Raw genomic sequence first — 11619 nt, forward strand, 5'->3', positions numbered from 1 at the left:
TCATCTTCACTGAGAATAGCATTGTCATCAGTGACTCTTATCATTCATATCCTTTCACCCTGAATTTTAATCCCAATCTTGAACCTTTCTTATATTTGCGTTAGTGCTTCTTCCATTATAGATTGAACAGAATGAGTGAAGGACTGCTCCATGTACAACATTGTCTTGCTTAAGACCCAGCAGCGCGAGTTGTATTAGAAGCCAGAACTGTACACCGAAGTTGATAGTCAATTGAACATTAAGATGAGCTTCTCATTGTGCACTTTATGTTCAGCGACTGTAACAAATACGCATTTATTCCTGGAGACATGGACTGTTTCTAATTTAAGTACTGTATATTATTCAAACTACAATACAGTGATCTAATATTTTATGTGAGCTGTGGTATCCATTCGACCTCCTCCAGAAGTAATTCTAGGCTTTCTAGGAACCAGTACAGTGGCGGCAGGAATGGCTCGAGTAGTTTTTCGTCCGACACTACAGTAAATAGTTCAGTCTGTATCTGCCTTCAACACTTCGGGACGAGTCTGCCTATCATCCAGGCGTTTGTCGCACCTTCGATGAAGATTACACTAACATTTGGCTCTGTGAGATTTTCGAGCTTTGTTCGATGACAGGCTTTCTCGAGATTAGATATAATAGATATGTGTGACTGAGCACACGCAACAGTCTCCATATTTAAAACCGGTGGACTTGTACCAATGTGGAACTATACACGATGTTCTGTACCAGACAATACCAGTTTCAATGGACTTATACTTACGGGGAACTGTAAAGTCAGTATGCTGTTGTTGTTATGGTCTTCAGTCCGAAGACTGGTTTGGTGCAGCCCTCCACGCTGGTGTATCCCACGCAAGCCTTTTCATTTCTGCCAAACTACTTCAACGTACCCTCATCTGAACCTGCTTACTATAGCATAACCCTCGCCTCCTCCAATTTTTACCCACCACACTTCCCTCATGACTGACCATTCCTTCAAACTGAACTATAAAAATCATTTGTCTCAGCTTCAAACGCTTGCACAATCGGATGGTCGTTCTGGAATAAAAAGTTTGTAATCCTTTGCGTTACTCTGTCTCCATAATTGAGTGATCAGTGTGGCTGACTGCCAGGCGAAGGACGCGGGTTCAATTCCCGGTACTGCCACGGATTTTTCGTTAGTGGGATAGCTGGAACGGGGCCCATCGAGCCTCGTGTTGCCGTTGAGGAACTACTTTAATGAGAAGTAGCGGTTCCAATGTCCCTCCATACAGCATCCAGATGACTAGATTGGCTGAGAAGACATGGCAGTCGATAGGTAACGATTGACCTGTTTGTAGCCAGAACAGCGGAGCTTTCCCTTTCCTACTCCCCTACACGTAAGTAAAATTTATCCTAAGTAAAAGTCAAAATTTATCCTAAGTAAAATTTCTTCCATTCCACAATTGCGGCTGATACAGCAGCCGGTGTAAGATTTCAGATAAAATTACTGTCTCGGTTGTGGAGGTTTTTATTTTCAAATTTCAATGACACGTTTCGCCTGTCGTAGGCGCAGGTCAGCAACTGGAAGCAGTTAATTCCATAAATTATCTGGGAGTAGGCATTAGGAGTGATTTAAAATGAAATGATCATATAAAGTTATCGTCGGTAAAGCAGATGCCAGACCAGATCTCACGAAGAGACCATGAGGATAAAATCAGAGAGATTAGAGCCCACACAGAGGCATACCGACAATCTTTCTTTCCACGAACAATACGAGACTGGAATAGAAGGGAGAACCGATAGAGATACTCAAAGTACCCTCCGCCACACGCCGTCAGGTGGCTTGCGGAGTATGGATGTAGATGTAGATGTAGATGTAGACATCTTCAGATTATAGAAACTGGTTACGGCGCACGTTGTCCATAAAATGATTACACGATGCGAATACATCGACAAAATGCGACTGGAATAGCCGGCCGGTGTGGCCAAGCGGCTATAGGCGCTTCGGTCTGGAACTGCGCGACCGCTGCGTTCGCAGGTTCGAATCCTGCCTCGGGAATGAATGTGTGTGATGTCCTCAGGTTAGTTAGGTTTAAGTAGTTCTAAGTTCTAGGGGACTGATGACCTCAGATGTTAAGTCCCATAGTGCTCAGAGCCATTTGAACCCTTTTTTTTTGCGACTGGAATATCAAAAAGATGAAAATTCCCAATGCATGCCGTTTCTTACTCTTCGTCATGCGTAAAGGACGCCGCATAAATTAAAAACAGATGCACAGCAGATCTACATGGAGTGGGAGTACAACGTGTACAAGCGGTTCCGCTGACAAATATAGAATGTGGAAAAGTATGGTAATCGGACCTAGTGCGAAAGTAGTGCGGTAGAATCCCAAGTTCTTACCTTCATTCATATGGAACATATGGTCTTGTAAAATCGGATGAATGTATTTGGAACACTCTGTATATCTCGCCCATTGCGAAAGAGCACTCAAACTTCTTCATCTCCTCAATGGAGCGGATGTACTATTCATCGACCGATCCAGTAACAAGTGGTCTTTATCACACAGCTCTTAACGGTATTTAGACTACAGTGAATACGACAGAACTTTTTTATTTGTTTGGTGACTTTGTAACGTCCTCTTTGGAAAATTTTATGAATTACTGTGGTGGTAAACCTCTTACGTTATTTGATTTTCAAACAGGTGAGCAAAACTGAACGTACTCAGGCATTTCTATCTTTACTTATTCTGATCAACACTAAACTCACACACAATATTTTTAGCGCGACTCAATCTGACTTTAGACAATCCCTACAAAAGGATGGCCCTGAATAACAATAACCTATACCTTTCATGAATCGCTTACCTCACAAAAATCTTCATTACTCGAATTACTGCAATATCAGTTCATAACGTCCAGTCTTACAAATTTCCTTTTTCTGACGGACACACGTCCAGATCGTCCGCTCTCAAAATTCTGCCATCTGTCTCCCCACATCCACCACTGCTGGCAGCTCACGTCCAACTGCCCAACGCCATGCGCTGTTCTGATCCAGCTGCCCAACACTACACAAGCGAATATTGCAACAATGACAAGTAGCCACAGACTGTACACAGCACAGTCAGTGATTTTTATACAGAGCCCTACGTGGCGTTACCAACATAAAAACCTAAATAGCCTACATACAGCTTTTGATTTAAAGACGAAAGGTGTGACAGTGAAAAGGAGGTAAAAGCCAGGGGAGAGAAGCGGCCGATGGCACCAGACTCACCGCGAAGCGCAGCTCCCCGACTGGCGGCTCGGCATAGGGTATCCCACGGAAGGCGGTGTAGGTCGTGTTGTAGACGCTCTGGACGACGGTCCCCAGCAGCGTGCCCTGCTGCACCGTGACCTGCACGTCCTGGGCCTGCGGAAACAAAGTCACAAGATGCAACGTTTTTGAGCGAGTGAGCAATATACACTCCTGGAAATGGAAAAAAGAACACATTGACACCGGTGTGTCAGACCCACCATACTTGCTCCGGACACTGCGAGAGGGCTGTACAAGCAATGATCACACGCACGGCACAGCGGACACACCAGGAACCGCGGTGTTGGCCGTCGAATGGCGCTAGCCGCGCAGCATTTGTGCACCGCCGCCGTCAGTGTCAGCCAGTTTGCCGTGGCATACGGAGCTCCATCGCAGTCTTTAACACTGGTAGCATGCCGCGACAGCGTGGACGTGAACCGTATGTGCAGTTGACGGACTTTGAGCGAGGGCGTATAGTGGGCATGCGGGAGGCCGGGTGGACGTACCGCCGAATTGCTCAACACGTGGGGCGTGAGGTCTCCACAGTACATCGATGTTGTCGCCAGTGGTCGGCGGAAGGTGCACGTGCCCGTCGACCTGGGACTGGACCGCAGCGACGCACGGATGCACGCCAAGACTGTAGGATCCTACACAGTGCCGTAGGGGACTGCACCGCCACTTCCCAGCAAATTAGGGACACTGTTGCTCCTGGGGTATCGGCGAGGACCATTCGTAACCGTCTCCATGAAGCTGGGCTACGGTCCCTCACACCGTTAGGCCGTCTTCCGCTCATGCCCCAACATCGTGCAGCCCGCCTCCAGTGGTGTCGCGACAGGCGTGAATGGAGGGACGAATGGAGACGTGTCGTCTTCAGCGATGAGAGTCGCTTCTGCCTTGGTGCCAATGATGGTCGTATGCGTGTTTGGCGCCGTGCAGGTGAGCGCCACAATCAGGACTGCATACGACCGAGGCACACAGGGCCAACACCCGGCATCATGGTGTGGGGAGCGATCTCCTACACTGGCCGTACACCACCGGTGATCGTCGAGGGGACACTGAATAGTGCACGGTACATTCAAACCGTCATCGAACCCATCGTTCTACCATTCCTAGACCGGCAAGGGAACTTGCTGTTCCAACAGGACAATGCACGTCCGCATGTATCCCGTGCCACCCAACGTGCTCTAGAAGGTGTAAGTCAACTACCCTGGCCAGCAAGATCTCCGGATCTGTCCCCCATTGAGTATGTTTGGGACTGGATGAAGCGTCGTCTCACGCGGTGTGCACGTCCAGCACGAACGCTGGTCCAACTGAGGCGCCAGGTGGAAATGGCATGGCAAGCCATTCCACAGGACTACATCCAGCATCTCTACGATCGTCTCCATGGGAGAATAGCAGCCTGCATTGCTGCGAAAGGTGGATATCCACTGTACTAGTGGCGACATTGTGCATGCTCTGTTGCCTGTGTCTATGTGCCTGTGGTTCTGTCAGTGTGATCATGTGATGTATCTGACCCCAGGAATGTGTCAATAAAGTTTCCCCTTCCTGGGACAATGAATTCACGGTGTTCTTATTTCAATTTCCAGGAGTGTATTTCCGTAAGAAAGTTAAGTGACCACCTGCACGTAATGCGTCGTGGGCACGCAGCTGTGTCAGACGCCGGGAGAACAAGTCATTAGTGAGTGCCTCATCAGAAGCACAGGTAGAAAAAAAGAAAGGGGAGGGCATTGTCCTCGCTATTGACATTTCCTTGTTGAAAGCATACTGTGGAGCTCGTAATTTATGATATTTACTAAAATGCCTAATGAAATGATTAGAAACATTTTACATCTATTGTCTTTGTAGTTAAGAGATTGCTCATTTTGTTTAATATCTGGTTTCCAGCTGTGTTGCAGCATTGGTTTTATAAAATAAACTTAAATGCATCTGCTAATGTGAACACTTTCTGTCAACAGATTTATTAAATAATTATTTTCTGATCCACATTCTTCGAAAAAGGAGCTCTTGGAATGGAGAGAACAATAAGAAGGGATTAATAACAGTAACTGCATCTATAATTTTCTTTTCAAGTACTTGGTAATTTCTTTTGTAGAATAATTTGTGGTGCACCACTTTAATTACATAGACATTAAGATGTGAATATACATTTCCCTTATCTGCATTGTTGTTTTTACTTTAATATTTTTTCTGCTTGAGCTATGTCATGTTTACTGCTGTTTGCCAGGCATAGTGTTACTGAATTTGACTTTGTGTTACTCTGCTAAGCCAGTTTTACTACTCGTTTATTTTTCCTGTTGCTGCACGTTGGCTCATATTAGTTGTAATGTTGCATTGCTTGGTAATTTAGATTTACTGTAGCTTGCTTTGCAATTTTCCATTTTTTTGGTCATTGCTGTTTGTGTTATTTATTTTGTGCTGCTGCATTGCCTCATCCCTTAGTTTAGCATCTGAGATCAGTAGCCGGCCGAAGTGGCCGTGCGGTTAAAGGCGCTGCAGTCTGGAACCGCAAGACCGCTACGGTCGCAGGTTCGAATCCTGCCTCGGGCATGGATGTTTGTGATGTCCTTAGGTTAGTTAGGTTTAACTAGTTCTAAGTTCTAGGGGACTAATGACCTCAGCAGTTGAGTCCCATAGTGCTCAGAGCCATTTGAACCATTTTTTGAGATCAGTAGATTTAAGTTAGCTTAAGAGGGGGTAGCCTCTAAGAGAATGAGTTGCGATGAATTGGAAGAAATGCATTGAGAAGTTATATGAAAAAAAGTACAGAAAACAGGTTTAGGTAGGATTTTCTTGGAAATAAATGTTGAGGTAAGAAATGTGTGAACATATAAATACAGAAAGCATGCTTAGATAGAAATTTTTTGGTGGAAACAAAGGATGAAATAAGAGGAAAGATATATGAAGTTTTGGGTTGGACTGCAGTACCAAATGTTACACCGAAGAGGAAAGATATATGAAGTTTTGGGTTGGACTGCAGTACCAAATGTTACACTGAAAACGAACCCTGTACTTTCCTATTGGTGTTATCCCACTATGTGTTTGTGTACCCTTGTGTATTTGTTTTCTTCCTGTCTCTGTGTAGTTTCATAGAATTTTTTCTTCTTTTAATATTAAGCTACATTCACTATGATGAGGAATACTGTTATCCTCGAATATAATTGGCATTAATAATATGTTATTTACTTTGTAAAGATGTTAGACATTATTAATTCTGTTCTGTTTAATGCTCATGTGTGAAGTTGATGTTTCAAAAGTTATTGTGATCTTCTATGTATGTACTCATGTCATAATTCCACTGATGTATATGTTAGTTCGATTCTTTTGTAACGCCTGTACTACTAATGTTATCTGTATTGTTATGTTTTTAATGATGTATTTTGTACATTTGTTATTGTATTCTTATGTTATAAAATTGTAATAGACACCAGTTCTTCAAATTAAGTTACATTTCACTGCACACGTTTCTGTTGGTCATAGTATATGGACAATATGTGAGAAGTAGGGACTGTTAGTGTTTGCACGTGTGTTAATAATTCAGCAAGGGACTGGATAACAGCATTGTTGGTTCTAAGGACAGTTCCAAAAACTTTGTGAGTGCACAAGTGGTGGTTTATGGACTTGCTATATTATCCGCAAGACTCTTCAATGGTGATTGTGCACCTGCACAGTCACAACAGATGGCTGCTGGCTATCTCTACAAGGACTACAGTGGGTCTACATCTTTGATGATCCACCAATACCATTATCTCTACAAGGACTACAGTGGGTCTGCACCTCTGGTGACCCACCAATACCATACTCTCTACCAGGACTACAGTGGGTCTACTCTGTGATGACCTACCTACCAATATTCTTCAAAACGTCAAATGACTCTGCTGTGGGTTTGCTCTGTTGTGGCCCATTACTTGTCTGCATGTCAAGAGTCAGCACTGTCTTTCCATTGGAAGGACACTACTTCTTCAAGACTGCATGGAAATCCACTACTTCTGTGTGCATTCTCTTTTACTGTTCAGACTTTGAAAAAAAAGAAAAACACTGTAATTTTACTGTGATGAATCAGGACTGTCTTTATAGACTGTGAGATAATTTTAGCTTTTGACCAACATTGTATCAATAAGTGTGTGCATTTGATATCTTTGTTATTGTAATTATGAAAAATTTTATCAAATCATTATTGGGCACTGCCCAAAACAATTTGTAAAATTTTTTGTGGGGAGCATGGGGGCTATGTAAGTAGGCTGTTTATGTTTTCTCTATGTAAGTAGGCTGTTTATGTTTTCTTATTGGCAACGTTACGTAGCGCTCAATATGAAAATCACTGGCTGTGCTGTGTGCAGTCTGTGGCTAGTTTGCATTGTTGTCTGCCATTGTAGTGTTGGGCAGTGGCAACTGGATGTGAACAGCGCGTAGCGTTGCGCAGTTGGAGGTGAGCCGCCAGCAGTGGTGGATGTGGGGAGAGAGATGGCGGAGTTTTGAAATTTGTCATGAACTGCTATATTTATATATGATGATATCAAGGTAAATACATTGTTTGTTCTGTATTAATATCTTTCATTTGCTAACTATCCTTATCAGTAGTTAGTGCCTTCAGTAGTTTGAATCTTTTATTTAGCTGGCAGTAGTGGCGCTCGCTGTATTGCAGTAGCTTGAGTAGCGAAGATTTTTGTGCGGTAAGTGATTTGTGAAAGGTATAGTTTACTGTTAGTCAGGGCCCATTCTTTCGTAGGGATTTTTTGAAAGTCAGATTGCGTTGCGCTAAAAATATTGTGTGTTAGGTTAAGCACAGTCATTTGTAATTGTTCAAAGAGGACGTTTCATAAGTGTTGCTGGTGCAGGATTTTGTGTACGAACTAAACTCTCGATTATGTCCCATAAATGCTCGATGGGAGTCATGTCGTGCGATCTGGGTGGCCAACTCATTAGCTCGAACTGTCCAGAATGTTCTTCAAACAAATGCAAACAATTGTGTCCCGGTGTCATGGCTCACTGTCATCCATAAAAATTCCATCGTCGAATGGCCGCAAAGGATCTCCAAGTAGCCGAACATAACCATTTCCAGTCAATGATCGATTCAGGAGGACCATAAGACACAGTCCGTTTCAGGTAAACACAGCCCACACTATTATGGATTCAACAGCAGCTTGCGCAGTGCCTTGTTGACAACTTGGCTCTGTGGCTTCATGGGGACTGCTCCACACTCGAACCCTACCAACTGAAATCGGGACTCTTCCGACCAGGCCTCGGTTTTCCAGCCATCTAGGGTCCAACCGTTATGGCCATGAGCTCAGGAGAGGCGCTGCAAGCGATATCGTGCTTTCAGCAAAGGCACTCGCATCGGCCTCCATAGCCCGTTAACACCAAAGTTCGCCACACTGCCCTAACGGACACGTTCGTCGTTACGTCCCACATCGGTTTCTGCTGTTACTTTACGCAGTGTTTCTGATCTATTAGCACTACAATTACATGCGTACGCCGCTGCTCTCGGTCGTTAAGTGAAGGCCGTCGGCCACTGTGTTGCCCGAGGTGAGAGGTAATGCCTGAAATTCCGTATTCTCTATACACTCTTGACACTGTGGATCTCAGAATACTGAATTCCCTAACCATTCCAGAAACGGAATGTCCCATGCGTCTAGCTGCAACTACCATTCCGGGTTCAGAGTCTTTTTATTCCCACCGTGCGGTCACAATCACGTCAGAAGAATTTTCACGTGAATCACCTAAGTACAAATGACAGCTGCGCCAACGTCTCGACCATTTTTACCTTGTGAACGCGATACCACCGCCATCTGTATATATGCATTTCGCTAAGCCACGACTTTTGTCACCTCAGTGTACATTTTTTTGGGCCTGTAGTGTGCAGGCTCCTGCATAAAAATTCTGCCTGTCAGTGTCGTAATACCGTGCAATTTCCATTACTGCTGATGGTTCAGAGTTTAAGCATTCACTGTTTAGTGTGTACCAAGCAAGGAACACGTGGACCGGGGATGGGAGGAGGGGCAGCGCCGCCATTTGCTCTCACCGTGAAAGAAATTATAAACATCTTCGGGATCCGAACTAACATCCTGTATCGACGTAAAGACAGTTCTGACAGTTGGTTTCAGTCGGAAGGAGCCAAACCATAGAGTGGATACTGGCCAGCAAGTGAGCCCAGAGCCATTTGTCGTGAAATCTCAAAACTAGTTTGCTGTTCCACGCTATTCTTCTTGCAGCTGAAAAATGCCAGATGGCTCTGGGTTCTGTAAGCTTCTATTACTGTTTATCTTCAATTCAAGACGTTATCAGTCAATGCCAAACATTGCCAAATATGTGAATAATGAAGGTATGTAAATGAATGTTGCCTTCCTGATAGCGCAGTATTATGCACAACTCTCACACAAATTATACTCTCTCACTGAAGTGCTCTGTAAATAGTAGGTATCTAATAAAGAGTGCTAGCATTAATATGTTTTATGCTTAATAGACACTGCTTTTAAATAGTTGCGAATGTTATTTTGTAAGAAACTGTACTTTGTTCCCCCCATCCCTTCCCTTTATCCTTCCATGAAAGTAATACTCTTGCGCTCTCCTCCTCAAAATTTGGATTCTGGGTACTTCCTTGACTTAGTGTTGATATCTACACCTACCTTCAGAACTTCTCTTAAATATTTTGCATGTCGGTTGCTTCCCGATGTTCAGTGGACAGTGGCTTGTGAGCGAAACTATTTTCTTATACATCATTTTTCTACTATCTTAGGCGATGGAACCAATACTCTCGGTTTCGCATGGTATTGTTGCAAGACAATGAGGACTACACATATGTTTGTTACCAAACATATATCAGACGTAGCACTTCCCATCTTTCCAGGCCATGAAGTACATCTGACGCTGATATAGTGAATAAGAAACTAAAGAGCCACACAAATAGCAATTTCTGAAAATAGTCAAGTGTGACGGCTAAATTGGCTTTTTTTTCTGCTCCTGTCTCGTTAGTACCATCGCTTAAAAATAACATAATTAGACTCAGAGCAGTGCAAGGTTTCGTTATGAAAATCCATGGTAAACATAGAACCATTTCCTGCAGATGCACTAAAAACTCAGCCTGATCACTATCCTATCAAGGGACTGATTTTTATTCTTTATGTCTGTTACGTAATAAAGGATTTAATAGCACGGATCGTACAATTAAACCGCTACAAACTCTGTTAATGAAGCACGTGATTTTACTCCTGTTTAAATTCATATTTCCTTATAAACAGGTTAAGAAAATTATAGGATAAATCCGGGAGAGGTGCCGTATGCAGTATAGTTTGCGTAGCCATCGTATTTTCGGAAAATACCGGCGCAGTGTGCTCCTATCGGCACTGCAGTTGCTCAGTGGCCGCCAGACCATAATAAAACTGTCCACGTCTCGATGGAGTGAATTTTCCATAAGCTCTGGGGAGGGGGGATGACCTAGGTAAATCTATAAATATCCCTTCAAAATCTTTCCAGTGTCACGATTAGTTATTAGTCTGTGCTAAATAGTCAAATATTTACAAACGTTTGAGTAGTTGTAGTAACAGTAAGTTCTGTTGGGCGTGTTTTCATTCTACTGCTGCCATCCTGGCTATCAAGGCGTGTCTCCCCTAGAGATCAGGATACATGCCGCAATAAAATCCGGTATATCTGCCGCATACTTTTTCGTTAGGGATATTTGCGAAAAAATCAAATAACAGTGTTAAATAAGTGAAAATATTTCTATTTTGCTTGTATTTTCGTTTAAATGACTTAGCATGCATTTTTAGGGTGTTCACGCAGTCTTATGATCAGTGCACAATATTATTCATTATTCCCGAATACATATATATCGCCAGTTACTTAAAATTTATTCGCCGAATATTGACAAAATAAGTGTATATATACAGGTTTTGACTTAAAAAACACGGTAGTTTTGCGGTTTTTTGGATGTGGCACATCACCTCTAGCATAAAGGATAGACGCTGCAATATAAAGATGTTTTCATGGTCAAATATTATGTTTAAATGTTAAATTGGAAAAAAATCAAAAAAATTGTATCCGATAGAAAACCGGTGTGTTCAGTTGTACAAAAATTTCTGACTAAAAGTTCGCCATTTCTCTCGGATTTACCCTGTGGACGGTCATCGTTTGTGTTTGGATATTCGCATAACCATAAAATACACAGAGATATGGGAACGATTTTGTATTTTTAGTTTACCCTCCTGTATAGAGAGGAATCATCTACTGCAAGGATTACCTTGGCATAGACAACGAGGTGAAGAAGTAGGACGGACCCAACGCTGATGCAGCGGAGATCCATAGTGAACTTGTTCCCGTCGAAACTGCAACACTGTTCTATTCTTCACAAGTCGAAAGCTGCGATGCGACTGTGCTCA

At 43.2% G+C, this 11619-nt stretch overlaps 1 protein-coding gene across 1 annotated transcript in view; it reads right to left on the reverse strand.

Annotated features, from left to right (window-relative positions):
• Positions 1 to 11368, reverse strand: part of LOC126474577 (venom carboxylesterase-6-like) — a 130250-nt gene extending 118882 nt beyond the window's left edge. Inside the window, exons 1-2 of the mRNA XM_050102052.1 lie at positions 11354 to 11368; positions 3230 to 3364 (exon numbers count right to left, since the gene is read on the reverse strand). Of these exons, the coding sequence (XP_049958009.1) occupies positions 3230 to 3364; positions 11354 to 11368 (150 nt within the window). The remainder of the gene's footprint in view (positions 1 to 3229; positions 3365 to 11353) is intronic.
• Between the last annotated feature and the right edge of the window lie 251 nt (positions 11369 to 11619).

The sequence above is a fragment of the Schistocerca serialis genome, chromosome 4 (genome assembly GCF_023864345.2).
Source record: "Schistocerca serialis cubense isolate TAMUIC-IGC-003099 chromosome 4, iqSchSeri2.2, whole genome shotgun sequence".
NCBI classification, from domain to species: Eukaryota; Metazoa; Arthropoda; class Insecta; order Orthoptera; family Acrididae; genus Schistocerca; species Schistocerca serialis.